Source organism: Schistocerca cancellata, chromosome 1, assembly GCF_023864275.1.
Source record: "Schistocerca cancellata isolate TAMUIC-IGC-003103 chromosome 1, iqSchCanc2.1, whole genome shotgun sequence".
Taxonomy (NCBI): Eukaryota; Metazoa; Arthropoda; class Insecta; order Orthoptera; family Acrididae; genus Schistocerca; species Schistocerca cancellata.
The window spans coordinates 81506928-81525636 of record NC_064626.1 but is presented as its reverse complement, the minus strand read 5'-3'; the positions used below and the strand labels follow the sequence as shown (position 1 = coordinate 81525636).

The following is an 18709-nucleotide window of genomic DNA, read 5'->3' as shown; positions in this document are numbered from 1 at the left end:
CATCACACACATCCATGCCCGAGCCAGGATTCGAACCTGCGATGGTAAAGGTCGCGCGGTTCCAGTCCTACACGCCTAGAACCTCTTGGCCACACTATCTGGGTCACTATATAAGAGCTTGCAAATACAATAGGATGAAATCTCCCAATGTTTTGGTTACAACTTTCTATAAACACATAGGAAGGTCCCTCATCAGTCTCTGAATATTTTTTCTCCTTACTCAAGTTTTCATTGTGTTTTTGAACACTTATCTTGGAAGTGTGAGGGCGAAAACTAACTTCAACGGTATAAATAACAGCTTCATGAGGTGTTGGTTCGCTGCTTACTGTCTGAAGCTGAGGAGATGAGCTAGTATGTTCATTTTGGTGTTTTGCTACCTGTACGATGTGGAGCAAAGCGGATTCCTGTTTCAGTTTCCTGACTGTTGTTGAGACATTTGTTGTCGACAAGGAGGCTGCTCACTGCCATTGCTTTGCAGTGCTGCTGCTCACAGATGACACCGGGAAGCGTGGAATCCTGATGATGAATCTCTGTCATTTCCTGATACAGTGGTTGGTCTGTTCGTAGATAACTGACACATAAAGTATCACCTAAAACTTTACCAGTGTCAGCTGGTTCGCCTAAGTCCACGCCCTTGTCGACACTGAGCTTATGCTCAGTCACAGTTGTATATTCCGCCTATCAGTACTAGTAACTGGTTTACAGACACGAAATTCCGTCGATAAAGGCATTTATCTCCAATCTAAAACATAAGTTTTTTCCTCTATCTGGTAACTTCGAAAATATTGCACTCGCTAAGTTGCTAACCAATGATCAGTTGGACTTATAAATAATTTTAGAACAGTTTATTCTTAATTCAATATCTGCAGCTTGCTTCACTTAGTCATTAATTTTTTCTGACCATTGCATTTTGATTCATACATCCATGGAGTATACTTTGTCTCATCGTTAACAACCTTTTGATTTGTTCATGATATTTTTTTGGATGTCAGTGAAAGCTGTTTCTTCACAGCATCATAGGCGTGGGAACTCCTATTTTTGGAAGTTTTTTCTCACCTGTTAGCCCAATTTGCAGCGCCATCGTAATAAGCTATGCGGTTTGAAGAACCAAAAATTACGATCGCTGCAATGAGAGTATTTGGAAGATCTTCCAGTAAAAATTGTCAGTGTTTGTGTATGTTATCTTTGTTTACAAATTCATAACCAATGTCAGACCATTGTGACGTTACGTATGTAATTTTATGGTTGTAATTACTTTAATTTATTGCTGTTCGGTACATCTGCTAGAGACGTGTTGTTGTCGTTTACAGCTCCGACTTTCGTTCGAAGAATTGGAATCTATACTGAACATAACATCACATGACTAACGTAGTGCGGGGGCGAGGATTGGAGATGCAAAATGGCTGATGACGATCCGTGGAAGTTAAAAGAAGACGGCTATTTGAATGTAGAAACAGACTCTAAAAGTATTATATATCACCCACACCTGAATATTATTTTTGTTCTTACTAGAGATTCAGAAGTTAAAGTGCTCGACGTCAATTCTGGAGTAATTTTGCAGAGGAGCTCGCTTTCAGGTATGTCACACGTTGACTTGCTCCGGTTCAGAATGTGTTGCGCTGCAGCTGAGTGTTTTGCCTTCACAATTCCTTTGCATTACAATCAGTGAAACAGTTTCGTTGCCCTCGGTAAAGATAGACACTTGATTTAACGAGTGTATTTGATGCGAGAAGAGTCATTTGTTGTGTTGTTTTCATACATGTTGGTAAGCAAGTTTACTTTGCTCCATTTCTCGTAGAAGTGAAAACATTCTGGTTGCTTCAAGATATTTCTTTAAGAAATTTGTTGAGGTTGTGTAATTTTTAAGTATTGCACCATGACCTGTAATCGGTGACACCTCGAAACCATGTGAGATCATGGGACACGAATGACAACCAGTAATGGTTGCTTTCGAAATCGACTAGTACTAAGCTTTCTTCCATAATATTAATGACATTTTGTTTTTTTATCACTTTAAGTGCCTGGTACACCAAAAGTTTCCCTGGTTATTCTTCAAATATGTGACTTGCTTTGTTCTCAGATACACAACGTTTTGATTGGCTCCATTCACTTGTGTAAAGCAGCAAATAAAATAACGTGATGTTTTGCCAGTTACGTAATTTTTATTTCTCTTTAAATTAGCAGTTCAGGTGTCCCCTATCCGTTTATTTTATGGGTGACCTCACGTATGTTTCATCATACATTAGGCCTACAACGTAAGTTGAAACTTCTCTCCAGATTGTCATTTACAGTACCATAATATACTCCTAGAGTATTGGAAATTCACAAAAAAAAAGGTGTTTGCGAAACTGTAACGTCAATAATGGAAAACCATTGCATCAGTATACTTGGTAACACTACTATCAGAGTGGATGACATTAATTGACGTGTCATTTTACACCTTTGTTGGAAAAGTGAGACTAACATTAATATTTACAATTAGATGATCCTTTCTGTTTTTGTTTGAGTTATTGCCATTGTCCAACATATCACCAAAATTTTAAATTATGAAGCTTTGTAGTGACAGAGGAGGACGTAAAGGTTGTGGAATGTAGAAACTGAGATAATTTTGTCTGGTAATGCAGTTCCGTTAAATCTCTGCTCTAGTTTTCTCTGTAACTGTTAGACATTGTGTTTACTCTTGGAAAGTCTATCATATTGCCATCTGTTTTGTTCTCCATATATTAGGCCCCACCATTATATTGTTGTCTTACATGTTGTGGTTGTAAATGTTGCTCCTCCATAAAGCTATCCTTTTTTTAAGGGATTTGTCATCAAATGGAAAAAAATATTGTTCTAATAATTTCTTTGTCAATGTTTTAGGGATTTGTTTGTATTAGCAAGGTGTTGAGTTTTGACAATATTGTCATGGAGTTGCTTGAATGAATTTTACAGGAAATTTATATTGTTATTATTTCATTTATGTTTGAGAGCTCCTGTCTCGTCATTGTATGGTTTGGTAGGAAGTTAATTTTTTATGTATTGTTGCTTCATTTGTATCTGAAGAAATTTTTTTTTAACAACTTTAAATGTTGGAATTGGTTTTCATGTTTTGCAACAGTTAGATATATGCAAATGTAATTTTACTGTATCTAGCTAATTTAGTTTCTTTGCTTAAATATATATTCATTCTGGGAGAAGGGTATGATTTCTTTACAATTTATGTTGGGTATCCCTGAATGAGATTTTGATACAAAAATTCTGATAATTAAATGTAAATGTATGACATTCTAATTAGTGTTCTGCAAAATATGAATAGTACTACCATGCGAAAGATGACAGTCACTGGTAGTTTTTTATTTTGCTATTGTTGCAGCAGGCAGGAGATTGTAAAGTAATCCAACACCGTTGGCTGTATTCCTTTCAGAACAGCTGAAAGTAAAGTTGTAGCTTACACCTGTCAATTTTTACACATTTTCGTACAATCTGGTCAGAGAATTATGTATCTTCTGGTGTATCACCTCATTTAAAATTCTATGCATGCTTATAATTTCTTATTTGAAATTACTGTAGGATTTGCTGAGGTTTTGAAAATTTTAGAATTTTTAATGTGACTGTGTAGTCTGAATTTTATGACACAGTAAACCAATATAATTGCTGCTACATTTCCTATGAGATTGCAGCAGCAGGTCTTTTCCCATGAGCAATATATCAGATATCACATATTGTAAAGAGATAGCACATGTGAAACATGATATTACATTTAGTGACTTGTTGAATCATAGTTAAATCAGTTAGTCATCTTGAGAAAGAGTGATTGTGTCTCGGTGCCTGTTGCTCCATATATACGCTTTGGTGTGTTAAAGATCATAATGATTGTTTAGGCAGTGTTATGTTATGTCATGGAGTAAAAGTATGGGGAGGTTCTCAGGAAATTCACATTTGTGTAGTGTGCAGTGAGTGTTGATTATTGTACATGTAGTCTCAGCTACAAATTTTACTGAAAAAGTTAAAATTTAATTTTGAATTTCTGATTTTGCTGTATGTTGATATTTCTGTGATACACCTACTTCAAAACAGAAAGAGAGTCTTGTCGTACTTTTCCATTAAAATCCTACTTCATGAGTTATTCAGAATGTAAATGTGTTTGGATCAGTGTGCTGCTAAGACAGCAAATGTAATTTTACATTGAGGGAAAGAATAGTTTCACTGCACCAATTTTATTTCTTTTCCTCTTCATCCACCCCCCCCCCCCCACTCTCTCTCAAATAGCTCAAAGAAAAAAGAATGGCATTAAATGTGGAAATGCACCTAGTGGACAAGCTGTGGTGAACGACACTAATTGACAAGAGCCCTATTGACATATTAAAAGGATGTCTGCTTGTGTCTGTATATGTGTGGATGGATGTGTGTGAGTGTGCGAGTGTATACCCGTCCTTTTTTCCCCCTAAGGTAAGTCTTTCCGCTCCCGGGATTGGAATGACTCCTTACCCTCTCCCTTAAAACCCACATCCTTTCGTCTTTCCCTCTCCTTCCCTCTTTCCTGACGAAGCAGCCGTTGGTTGCGAAAGCTAGAATTTCGTGTTTGTGTTTGTTTGTGTGTCTATCGACCTGCCAGCGCTTTTGTTTGGTAAGTCTCATCATCTTTGTTTTTAGATATATTTTACCTAAGTGGAATGTTTCCCTCTATTATATTCAGTACAAACTTTCTTGTATGTTAATTGATCTTGCTACATTAGACTTTGCATAATTATATTCAGTTTAAATTTAATTACTCATTTATTTATGTAACTGCTTCTCGTCTTATCAGCCAAGCCTGGAGGTAACCTTTGTGGAACGTACTTGCATGGACATGACAAAATCCTGTTCACTGATGGAAGAGGATTGGGTGTTAGAAGAGATTACAATGGAGTTATGTTTCTTGACTCCATCCTCCAAACTCCTCTTATGAAACCAGATGACATAGTTAAAATTGAGCTACTCTTATCAGAGGTAAAATCGTAAATTATTTTTATGTTAAAAATAATATGCTGAATAAAGTGTAATAGTTTAATCACCTTTCTGCTTTATATTGCAGGCCATTTTATTACAACAAAGCCTTCGGTGTATAGAGCTACCCGGAGTAGATCAAACGGCAGAAGTACTGCAGGAATTGGCAAAGAAAATAAAGGAGGGTCAAGCAAAACCAAAAAAGGGGACAAAAGCTCAAAAGGTAGGGTGAAGCTTAGTTTTCAGTTCCCAGGAACAGTGTCATTGTTGTTACTTGTGTGTTTTATAGAGCAGTGCTCACTATACTCACTGCGGTCCATGATAAGAATGCTGTATAATGTATTCATATCTGGTTTCAGGTAGCTCTTGAGACAATAACAGACCAGTACCAGTAACATACTCTATAGCTATGAATGTGTGGCAAGCCATAACACCCCATAGGTTGGAGGTGATGCTTGCCACATTTATTGCACACTGATAAAGCCAAGCATGCTTCCTTGTTCTGCAGGGTTGGTATTTCAATGAACTTGACCAGTTGTGCCTGGGAAAGGATTTTGTCCCCGTTGGGTTCTTGAGGGAGGATGGTCAGGTTTCCCTACGTTTTGGTTCTGTGAACTGTGTGCATTGGTTAGCAACCATAGTGAGGCATAGTTGAGGAACATTGTCTGTCTAAAAGCAGGGATTTTGGGACATGTCCACATAGATTCTGAAGGTAGGACATTCATCTGTTCAAGGTGGGGGGCCAGGGGAGGTACGAGGAGAATCCCTTGACCTCATTGTGTGCTGTGCACTTTTGGAGGTCAGATGGCTATTAAGACAAAATGATAGTTAGCAGATGATCTGGGATAAACTGCACTTAGGATGTTTGGCAGTTCTTCTGCTATGTGCTGTTACTGGCTATTTGTTTCCATTGCTCATAGCCAATAGGGTGACAGTTTACGGCCAGTGGAAATTGTTGAATCTAATAATTTGTTTTGATGGAATAAAGAAGTTGTTTACCTATGTTTTTGACACAAAGAGTGTGAGATTGATGATTATTGACCTGGCTGTTGTGAAGTATAACTTGGTTACTGGTTTTGATGCTTGTTACTTGTATCATATGTTTCTCAGAATACAATCAAATTTCTTGGGATATAGTTTATATTCCAATATTATAGTGTGGTATGAGTTGTTGAAGCCAACAGTTATGACTGGAGCAAAACTGGCTATGATGATGAACTGATCGGTAAGGTAGTGCTATGATCATTACAAAGACTTTGTAGGGTGTTTCCAGAATGTCCAGATTTTCGATGTGTTGATTAAGCAGGTACCTAGGAGTACAGTTTAAATTTTATGAAATATTCTGTTTTATATGACAGTATTCTGCACAATATGTTCCATCATGTAATTTCATATGCACCACATCATGACAATGTTTATTTAGCACTAGTTTCTCATTGATTCCTCCAATGGAAGAGAAAAGTTGCAAGTCCACTGTTACGACAATCTGTGTGGGCAGCTGCCACAACCCAATTTTATTAGGTTTGTCTGTACTATGGTTCAAGTTACTTGTGACTGAGGTTTCAGCAAGACAAGCTGTAGAGCCAGCCACCAGCCAACTATAGTTTCTTCTCGACTGCCATGTGCTTGTTGTATTGCTGTTTTGTAGTTACCCCCAGTGACTTGTGAAGCATGGCTGAGTTGCATGATGTCAGCACTGCCTCTCGCCACTGCAATTTGTTGGTCCCAGAGTAATTTTAATTGGAGTATATACTACTACCAACCTTTTTTTTCCCAGCTAGTCTTCAGAACAGAGTTCTAACTGATAAAAAGTCATAGAGTAGTCCCTAGTTGTTTCCATATGCACATTCCAACATCTGAGTTCAAGTGAAAGATTCCCAAATGGACACACAGTAAAAATAACAACACATTTTTAATGGTGTAGTATGAAGGTGTATTCTAGAAGATATTGCCCTATGTATAAAGAGCAGTACATGGTATTTCAGGAGGATTTCAATCTTGGAAATGATTGTCAACTGGAACAGTTCTCATAAAAGCAGCTGCTGTTTTCTAGCTCTCTCGTTCTGACCACAATACCATAGCTGTCTTGTTCATTGAAACAAAAAAAATCAAAATAAGAGTGTGAGGATATTAGTATCATTAATGTGTTATAAAGGAATTTCTGTTATTGATATTAATTGACGTAAAGGTATAAGTGTATGTTGAACAGCAAAAAAAAATTACCTAGAAAGTTCTGTGTAATTGTTTCAGTGGAATTCAGTATGCCTGGAACTGCCACATTGTGCTCTAAAACTTGTGTGTGCGGGCATGGTGCAAGAACTGAAGCGCCAGAACAAGCACATACCTGCATTGTCAATTGCTTCAGCGGTGAGCGAACGATTGAATTGCTTGCTTGTGCCTCCGGCCTTAGCTGCAGAGAGCCCACCTGTGACGGACCGTGCGCTGATGTTCAGCGAGGCAGCGCGTCGAGACACCTTTGTGAAATGGCCTCATATGAATTACAAGTAAGTATACATGTTAAAGTTCTACAGATTCAAATTTAGCTGTAAAAAAAAAAATGGAAATAGTTTGAGAAGGCCCTAAAGTAATGTCAGGCATGTGTGCGCCCACACACACACACACACACACACACACACACACAAATTGTTTTTGTTATTTTGTCATAATTACTGCTACTACTACTACTGTATAGTTAATTATCTAATATAGTGTCTTGTTCCATGGCATTATGGCAGTTTGGAGGGAGGGAAAAACTTAAAACAAAATAATCTACATTTTCCAACTAGCTATTTTCTTTTCTCTGTAATTTGTAATTGTTTTTGTGGATTGAAGGAGTGAACTGTATTCCAATGGAATTACTTCTCAGTGCCCACATTTTTCATCATCATTTTAAAATAGTGTTTTGTCTTCCATATTTGGTCCTGGTTCAAGTGATTTTCCAATTTCTTACATTGAATGGTTGGCATTTGTTTTGATTGTTTCATGTGATATGTAAACAGTCAGCAGAATGCCTAAAGAAGAAGAGCAGCAGCATATTGACTCCTGGATTTATGCTCAGCAGTCCTCTTTTGCTGGTAATATGAACTGTGTGAACTGTCAGTCTGCAAGATCTATGACCGGTCTTTCTCGTAATGTTTGTTCAACCACAGCACACACACATTGTGGCTCCTCAACTCTGCATTATGTTCAGCTGAATTAACTTAACTAAGTAATCACTAAAATCAACCCATTATCGAAAAAATATGACTTGATTGGTGTGGATTGTGTCACATACTGTTTCAGAATGTCCTTTTTGCAGGTAGCCATTGTAATTGTTCAAAAATTTCATCTAGTTGAGTATAGCTGTTACAGCCATTCAAATTATATAGCTCAGCATAGGTACCATTTCGTGCATGTTAGTCTTCAAAGAATTGATTTCGATGGAGTCTGAATGAGTGTAGGGTGTTTTTGCCACCACATCTTCCAGGTAGGACTCTAATTAAGCCTGTTGATTCTCCTAAATGTTTGCTGGAGTTACATTTCAATTGTAGTATTCATTTTTCTGAGTGTTTTGTGATACACTTAATTGATGATGGACTGATTCCTATATTTATTTATGCCATGCTCTGTTTATATCTCACATGTAATAGATTCCAATTTTATAAACAACGTGATAATGAAATTAGAAGTTGTTGTTCAGATCTGAGGGGTGTGTTTGTGTGTGTGTGTGTGTGTGTGTGAGAGAGAGAGAGAGAGAGAGAGAGAGAGAGAGAGAGAGAGAGAGAGAGAACTCAAAGGTGACAGGTGTATATGTTACCAAACAGTCAGTATACTAAGTCATGATTGCAAATTCCTTAAAAAAATATTTACAGAAGAATGACAAGACTTGGAGAAACTGACCTCTAGGAATATTTATCTGGTTTGTCAAGAAATGTGGGAACACATGATCCAGTGCTGATCTTATGACTTATCCGCGAATTTAAGAATTCATAATTCGTTGCTGTTCACCTCTTATTTCACATAGCTTCCATGTATGCATTTATTAATGTTAACAAACTGGAAATTCTTGCACTATTGAGACATTTTTTGTCTGATTGACAAGGACAAATGTTCCTCTCACTAATTAATGTGAGCAAGATATTCACACTCCGTGTACACTAAATCGGTAATGGGACCTATTGAGGTGTTTGTCTAACCTAAAAGATTGTACATGGCTTCAGGTGTGTAAATATTTTTCTAATATTCCAGTTCTAGCACAAGTAACTAATTCTGTCATGCCCAGTAGTCAGGAAATGAGAGAATGAGGCAGTTGCACTCAGCCAGACAGATCACATGGTGTGTATTAAGACCACATGCATTTTTATTGCCAAGTTTCCTCACATACTTTTGTACACAGATCTGTGGTCAGAGTTCATGTTTTCTTAATCCTGTCTTCTGTAATACTAACTTTGTCGAACCCATTGTTAGATTTATCTTTGTCCCATTTATAATTGACGGAGTCCCACCAAAATGCTGGGGAAAGTATTTCATTACAGTTCCTTTATATTGTTGTGGAATCTGTGTGTGATGTTTACCTCCACGTCTGAGTTTGTGATATTTCAGCTGGAAAAATTATGCGCATTTTATTAGACCTTTTATCGGCACATAACGTACTGCGATCTTTTACTGCAATGTCATTTATTTGTATTCCTACTTATGAGATTTGCCAGAATTCTTGTTTCTTTTTGCCCACATACAACCACACCAAGGTCACCTTTTGAGCTAAATTAGACCTCTGGCTATACATCAGACCAGTATGTTATCATAACTAAGATTTTGTTTGCATTCATGGGTTTCGCTAACTTGCGAGCAAATTGTTAACTATCAACCTAACCTAGGGACTGGGCTACTCTACACATAAGCATGTCACCACGAACCTATATTTCAGTATATAATGGACACACAATATTTTCTTTTTGCACACATATACATCAGAGGTCACATCATTACATAATCTTAAAAAGCTGACATCTATTACAGTGAAATCCTGCTTTTACACTTTTTGAGGGACTTCAAAAAAAATGGTGTGAAATACGGAAAAATATAAAATGTGGGAAATTACGTTTTATGCCATAAAAGTTACGTATAGGATACCCCCTTGCATTTTTGCACTTTATGTGTATGTACATAATTGGCATCAAATACTTGTCAATGACTACTTTATTATCTAATAAACATCGCTAATGTAAAGGGAACTGATAACTGTCTGGGAAGTAGAAACGTTTGACTCTGTTTCATACGTCATAATACATGTTTTTGGAAAGCCTGAAGATGTCATTTATTATTTAAATAGTGGTGAAACACTGCACTGGTTATGTATTTTTCATGCATAGCTCGACATGTTTTTAGAATTTTTTTCTCATTGGCAAGTGCAAATATTTAAGTAACTATTTTTTGTGGTGTTTACATATGTCTTTCTGAGGTTATCAGGTGCTGTGCCTCTTCATTTAAGTAGAAAACCACACACTCGCAAACTATCACTCACATTGTTTGTTTGCGTAACATTAAAAAGAGAGAGAGAGAAGCTACACCCAACAATGGGAATAAATTCTCGAAAGACGCTTTGATCACCATGAAAAAATAATTAATTGGTGCGGTTTTTAAGCCAAAAGCATTTGAACAATGCAAAGTGAATGAAAGTGCGAACTTGCACTACAAGTGGCCAAATGACGAAGCACGCTATATGTGGATCAAAAAAGGTGTGACAACCAATCACAAAGGAAATGGTTGTGATTGGTCATGATATCTTTATTTGCAGTTTTGAATGAACAAAGTTACTCCCACCGGTCACCACGCCGATTTGCATAGGAGATATGGCACGAATTGTTTGAACTTTTGTATGTTTAATGGTTCAACCTCCCTAATGTCATGAAACTTAATCATGTAATGTTTGTAAACACTACTTGACGGCCTACGTCATGCCAGCATCATTTTATGTCAGTTTTCTTTTTTGCCATGGACCTTTATTCATACAGTTTAAATTGCAGAAAAACTGGAAATATGTTGGCACAAAATCAGGTGTGAATTAACATTGTGGACGTAGAAAATTTGATGGGAGCGATAAAAAAATGTCATAAACAGCAGGAAAACGTTAATTCGGAAAACATAAAAGTGGGGCGATACTGTTGTCCAGTTGACCCCTTTCTCTTTCTCTTCACGGTGATGGCATAGAGTTGCGTTGTTTATTTTCCATTCATGGTTTTTAATAAAAGTGTTAATTTTTTGTAACAACAGCTTTTAAAAGAGTCAAATTTTAATCATTTAAAATGTTTCCTCTTTCCATTTTTGATATGAAGAGAATCTGTGAATTTGTCTTTCATTATGCTGTAGAATTTTTTTTAAAAAAGCTGTTTGCATGTATATATTAAAATTCATTTTATTTCTTGCAGATGGGCATTACCTGACCAGATGGCACAAGCAGGCTTCTACCATCAACCAAATTCGACTGGTGATGACCGAGCAATGTGTTTCACATGTAATGTTTGTCTTGTTTGTTGGGAGCCAACGGATGAGCCCTGGTGAGTTACATAATTTATTGTCTCACATTTTGAAAATGCTTTATCACTGCTGCTTACATTTATGATACACACAAATCCAGCATGGATTTTTTTTTTTTTTTACCTGTGTGAACTTATTCTGAAATTTAGATGCTCTTGTAAATCCAACCATAAATTAATGTGTTGAAAAGTTTAGCACAAATATTCTTGGCTACTCACTGCTTTCTTCTTTATTAATTCACTGTTGAGGGGCTATATTGTGCAACATTGGAGGTTATCTGGTTGGAAGTAATTCACTAAAAGTAGTAATTGCCGAAGCAATTATTTATGGGATATCAACTTATAGTTTATATGGAGTGTGTTATGACTCGCTTGTAAGTAAGAAATACTTTACAGTGTGTAGCTTTCTTTCCCATTGATAGCTACTTATTGTATGCTGTACTTAATATTCTAAATTTTAACAGCTTAACTTTATCTTCCATACAAAATGTAGCCATTGTTTGTACTGAAAACTGTGTCTAAATTAGTCAACAAGAAAGAATTTAGGCATGTGTTAAAAAATTTGCTTGCTTCTTAAAATTTCTTTAGATATAATGTTGATAGTGGCTGGTTCAGCCAATCAGTAATTTCACTAATGTGTTTTATTTGATGTTGCTGGAATTATTCCTTCCTTCTTATTTTAAGTGCTGTCCCTCATCTATCTTATTATCCTATTTTTTCATATTAATTTTGACCAACTAGGATTGGGTAACAGCTTAAATTACTCTTCTTTCTTTGTTGTTCTTTCCTGTTTTTCCAGTACTCATTGTTTTTCTCACCATGTTGTCTTTTCGTTTCTTCAGTCCATACTGTTCCTGATTTCTTATTTCTTCTGCACTGAAAGCTTTGTGAATTTATACTCCATTCATCATAAGAATAAACCTAATGTAAACAAACACAAGTGCGATGATTGGTCATCAGCCACAACTCTCATACACTGGTGTTCTGCTCTTGGAAGTAGGTCCAACTTATGTATTAGATATCTTATTACTGTGTCACTGTAAATGAAACTTTAAGACATCCTGATGTATTGACAGCCATCAAAGTTTTTCTTAATCGTACTTTATCTATGTAATTTTTATTTAAAAAATCGTACACAGTCATGGTCTCTGTAAGCGCTACTTGTGCTCTGATTGTTCCTCTGGTAATATGTACCGCGAAAATGGATGACTGTGGTTCCTGCTTCTTGGAGCACTGTTAATGGCTAGAGACAAGTTGTTCTTGATTTTTTTCACATTACAGAGAAAAATCAGCTTTGACGTTTATCGAGAAACAGGATGTAATAAATATACAAGATGGTATTTTAATTATATTTGTTGCATAATTGGTAGCGTCGTGGGCTAATAATTGAGTGGACTGGTGGGCGGCGGTTTGAAACCCATCATGATCTACAATTTCTTTCTGTTTGGTTTGAATATCTAAATCATTTAAATATGAAATTTATGAAATATGTGTTAATTAACTCATACTTCACAATCCCCCCGCCCGAGAGAGATGCATGTTTTCTAGTTTTTAATTATATAACACTGCAGAATTCCGGTTTTCATTGCAAATACACATCTTAATTATCGATAAATTACAAAAAAGTGTTAAAGATTTTGAAGTTTAAAAAACATTACACAATTAATTTTTTGGAGAAAAATGGAAAAATCAGATACTCTTTGTCTGAATATGCCCATTGTTTTATAGGACAAATGTGGTATCTCACGAGCCAGAGTGCTAACAGTCATAGAAACATGGAAAACAATTTCACGGAATCGAGCACACTGTACAAATGCTGCATTTTTACAGTCATCCCTATAATACTGCAATCTGAACCCAATAGAACTGATCTGGAGCCAAGTTAAGGAATTTATCACGAAAAAACACAAGACGTTTAAGCTGGCAAACTTACTGGAACTGATGCACAAAACTTTGTGACACATCACTGCCGAGTGATGGCGAAATGCAGAACAGCACATCATAAAAGAGGAGGGAGAAATGTGGACTTTTTGGTGGCTTGAAATTCTATTGCTGATTGCCTCATTATCAACGTAGCAGCACTGATATGTGTCAGAGTCTGATAAGGGATAAGCTCGGAAGTTGCCAGATGACTGATCGTAATATCTTCAGTGGCCTCAATATTTAACTACATGGTGAAATCCCAGCAGTGCACTTTTATGCTGCACATAGCTCATGCAGAAAAATTACCTTTGTTAAAGACAGGAATTCTCATCAATCTCATTTTAATTACATTGCTATGTTAGCTAACATTGAATGCATGCTACGTTTTCCAGCAGATCACATAAGAAGCGCATCACCTAAGTTTCTCCATTATTTTCTTCTGTTCAAAAATTAAATGATATTCAAGGCTACATTGTTCTCTGCTTCTCTCTTTTTGTGTCTTTTTTACAACTGTTCACATCATTAGAGGTTAGTTGGCCCAGGTGGCTGGCCAGTGCTTTCCAAGTTACATGTACCAGTAAAGCTGTTGTCCCATATTATCGCTGAGTCGATGTACGCATGAAACGTATGCTCATTATCGTACTTGACTGTACTCGGGACAGCTTGGCTTCTGCTCCATGTGAAATAAAATCCTATGAGGTTCCAGCAAATGCAGAATAATACATAGTGTAATGTTTACATGAGGTTTATTCTTACAATGAATGGAGAATAGTATTTTATTCAAAAATGTTTGTTATTTCTGAGTCTTCGATGTTGTTTCTTTCTAGTTCTTTCCTTATTTCTGTAATCCATGCTGTTTTTGATTTCTTTTCCCAGAAAGACAGAAATATTTGTTCCAATCAGGAATATTTGTTTCATTGGCCTGTTCTCGTTTATTGGGCAGAGGTGTTCAAAACAGATTAATCTTCTTGTAGCCCTTATTTCTGATATTTTCTCTGTATTTTTATAGATTTCCTCATTACTTCTCACTTCCCAGCCATGTATAGTTCATAGGGCACCCATTATTTTTCTAATAATCCATCTTTCAAGTACTTATATTCTGTGAATCTTAAAGTTTTTCCAGTGTACAGAATATTAAATGAGGGTTTGGGATTGCTGCCAGATCATGTTAACTTTTTGCCACAGTATTTCGACTGGCAGCTGTTCAGCCATCTTCAGATGAGTGTCCGCCTTTGAAGACTGCTAGTTCACGATGTCGGCTTTATAGCAAAAATTGGCGCAGAGATGCAAGCACATCACAGGAATGACCTCTATCGAAATCCTGCAAATCTTCTGCAGATGTTGTTCCATCTGTGGCGTGTAGATGCATGTGTAAAGGTGGAATTACGTGTCCTCCCACTGTTGGAGCACACACTCGCGGTGCTAAAAGCAAACTTCAGATGTCACCAGACATGTTGTTATGAATACAGTGTGTGTGTGTGTGTGTGTGTGTGTGTGTGTGTGTGTGTGTGTGTGTAGGTGGGCTTCAAGTAGATGGAATGCCTTAATGATCCATCCACTTTCCTACTAACCAAGGCATCTGTTCTGTTCAGCTTATAGTTCATTGTTAGGTATCAACATCTATATAAACATTATGGTCATATCAGTGTGGTAGAGTGTTTTTCTACATGTGCATTTCTTGTTGCAAAAGAACGCCCTAGTTTTAAGTATAAATTTAATGGGGAAATTAATGAAAAATTACATCAATGAGTACATATCATGAAAGAGAATTCCTTCAAGTTTTGTTTAATATTAGTAGACGTCAGTGTGGGATCCATTTGTTGCCCTGCACACGTCAAGAGAATATTCCACTTCTCGCCACATATTCACCAACATTTCAGGTGTAACTGTCCCAACCGCCACAATGATTGTTTCCCATAAATGATTGATGTGTCTGATCTTTTCACTGTACACAACATTTTTTGTGTGGCACCAAAAGAAAAAGTCCAGTGGGGTTAAGTCTGGGCTTTGTGGTGGCCAAGGTATTGGCCCAGCCCTGCCTATCCTGGGAAGTGAGTGTCGAGAGCCGCATGCACATGGTTGCTGTAATGAGGTGGGACGCCATCTTGTTGGAAAAACACAAGCCCCTTTCCCACCTCAATATTGTCCATTTGGGGAAAGACATACTCTGTCAGCATGTCACAGTAAAGGTCCCCGTTTATTGTTTTTTCTACAAAAAATAAAAGGACCATTCACACAATTTTCCATAAAATCGCACCAGACATTAACTTTGGGAGAGTCGTGTTGATGCTGAATAACTTCATGTGGATGCTCTGCCCTCAGATTCTGCAGTTATGATGACTAACTGTTCCAGTGACAAGAAATGTAGCTTCATTAGAAAAGAGAATCTTTTAAAAAAAATTGACATCATCATCATCAGATATGTGTAGAAAGTCAATAGCACTGGTGCTGTCTCAAGGTCAAGCAGACCTGCCAACTGCAGGGGAGCCAAACTTGGAGAGTTGATGAGTCAAACACCACAAACTAGAATAGTGTATGTGACTTTTTACAGATTCTAGGACATATTAAAACTAGGGAGTTATTTTTCAAACATCCTGTATTTGTTGTCAAACCGTATGCTCTCTCCATTTTCTTGACTCCTCCATCTACTGCAAATTTTTCTCGTCCATTCTGATGTATAATTTCTCCAAGGTATTTCAGTTTACTTACTCGTTGTACCCTAGCTTTAGTTTTGCTCAGTTATTTATTTACACTATATGGTCTTCTTTTTATTAACTCCCCTTATTGCTAATTTGTGATGTAACACAGATCGAAGTAGAACAGTACTTGATACACGGACTCATATTTAGAAGATGCAGATTTTAAATCCCCACTAAGCGTCATAATCTAGATTTCCCTAAATTGTTTCAGGCAGACACTGTGATTTTAAGATTCTACAGCCAGCTCCTTCCGTCTCCCATCAAGGCTAGTTCTATGTTTGTGTTGTTCTAAATGTTGACAGTGCCTTAAACTATCCTTCCTGTTAAAAATATAGAAGCACTGTTAAGTCTCTGTCTTTGGGAATTCAAAATTGACTCTCGTACACCACTGTGGTACATTGCAAACAGTTACCATTTACACCCTGTATAAATATTTTATCTGTTCTTATCACACTTTGTTCCTGATAACAGATTTATTCTGTACTGCTTGTTAGTGGATAATTGATGCTTTTTGGAGATTTGGTTGTGAATTTTTCTCATTAATAATTATTTTTTTTATTCTGATTTATTGCAGGTCAGAACATGAGCGGCATTCCCCATCCTGTCCTTTTGTCAAAGGCGAATATACACAAAATGTGCCATTGTCGGTAACGTATGCAACAGCTCCTGCTGTTTCAGTAGCAGACAGCCGGGATGAAGAAGTTGTTTGCATCAGCACTTCCTCAGTGCCAGATTTGGTTGCCACTGCCACATGCCATGGCCTTGTAACCATTTGGAATACAACCCGTCAACTTAAGGTTAAAACACAGCACACAGTTTGTGTTCATCTTTGTGCTATGACACCTTAACTTTATGTGTAACAGCTGAGCCTCTATTGGCCAAAATATCAACTTAATCTATGGAAGGGAGCTACTGTATCAGGAAATTACAGACAGATGATAAATGAGATGAAAGTTCCATATGTAAATTGTTAACGTTTGAGAAGGCAACACTCTTAAAAAAGTACCAGCCTCCCCACTTGAAGTTTAAGTCAGTATGATGATACGTAGCATGTTAATGACCACATTTAAAGAATCAAATAGATTTGCAAACCAGATCAGTACACCACATGATATGATCACATGAAAAGATAATACTTGTACAAGGTAATAGGTGCTTGCAGACTTCTCTCTCATTAAATTTGGAACACTTTTTACAACACGAAAATTTCATGACGACTCAGTATTAACATTCATATTTTGTAAACAGGGCACACCACACTATATAGCTGTATGTGTTGTATGTATTAGGGATTGGAGATGGGAACTTGCGTATTAGGGAACTTGAGAAATTCTCAATGCGTGTAGTACATTCCTTATGAGAATTGGAGAAGATTAAACGTACTTCTCACATCATGATCAACCAGCAATGTGATAATGGCAAGAAGCTTTCATCTTGTCCAATGAAGCACTAGCTTGAGCCATGGACAGGAATTTGGCCTTCTGTTCTCCAGTTGACATGAATAGTAAAGATATGTGTAGAGTATGAGGAGTGTCTGTAGGCCAGCGGTCTGGTCACTGATGTAAAATTCCTATGTTAATCCACTAGTAACTACCTCAGATTTTTCAGCTGTGTGTATTTCTTGTAAGAACAATTGAAAAGTTGCTACAGGAAATAAACAGGAAAATTGACAATCAGGTTTCTGAAAAGTTGTAAATGTTGAACATGTTTGGCTTAAAGGAGACTATCACTGAAAAGCAAAAGTGTTGTGCTGTCGACAGGTACACAAAAAAGAAAGAAAATGCAATAGCTTTCGAAGTCATTGTTTGACAAGATAGTGAGAGTTGTAGATCTTTTGCAACCGGATCTGTATCTTATACCTAGATTGCTGACCTTGTCATGAACTATGACCAAAAGCACAATAAAATTCTTGGCAGACATCCCAGCAGAGATAACGACGTTGTTACGATTTGTAGTGTAATGGATAATGCATTTGACTACAAAGCAGAAGATTTTATGTTTCAGGGTCATAAAGTTTTTAAAAGTGTTACACAGAATGCAAAAATAGTGTTAGCAAGAAATCATTGTGCAGTTGTTTCAGTGGTGGAATGTACTACATATAGCTTTGCATTAATTTTAGCTGGAGAAATGGACAGCTGTTAATAAATGCATTTAATTTGAGTACACACAAATACTTTTTTGGAAAGCATTGTTAGTGGTAAAGGTATCACCAGACCAACAACACACAAAGTTGTAGGATGGTGAGGTATGGTATACAGACAGATATCATTGTGAATGAGCTTTATGACAGTAGGAGCAGAAGCTAGCCAGTGATGTTATAGGCATCACGTGACTCAAATGGAATGTTGTAACGGGCTTTCTAATTATTTGAATTTTTAAAAAAATACAGAAATTCAAGAGAAAAGGAAACATGTTATGAGCATAAAATAACAAAATTAAACATTTAAGATGATTTCCAGAAAACTGTCAAATACTCTATTCACATGAAACAATTTGCTGGTAAGAATGATTAACATCTAAAACTGGGGCAAAAATGTCTTACCAATTTGGGGGGGGGGGGGGGGGTTACTGGTGATTCGTAGGAAATAACAGAAGTACAGCTGG

General features: G+C 36.9%; 1 protein-coding gene across 1 annotated transcript in view; it reads left to right on the top strand.

Annotated features, from left to right (window-relative positions):
- The first annotated feature begins 1173 nt into the window (after positions 1 to 1173).
- LOC126176519 (baculoviral IAP repeat-containing protein 6) overlaps positions 1174 to 18709 on the top strand; it is a 329968-nt gene continuing 312432 nt past the window's right edge. The window contains exons 1-7 of the mRNA XM_049924030.1: positions 1174 to 1229; positions 1311 to 1577; positions 4790 to 4971; positions 5057 to 5191; positions 7219 to 7472; positions 11376 to 11504; positions 16680 to 16902. Of these exons, the coding sequence (XP_049779987.1) occupies positions 1400 to 1577; positions 4790 to 4971; positions 5057 to 5191; positions 7219 to 7472; positions 11376 to 11504; positions 16680 to 16902 (1101 nt within the window). The 5' untranslated portion in view covers positions 1174 to 1229; positions 1311 to 1399. The remainder of the gene's footprint in view (positions 1230 to 1310; positions 1578 to 4789; positions 4972 to 5056; positions 5192 to 7218; positions 7473 to 11375; positions 11505 to 16679; positions 16903 to 18709) is intronic.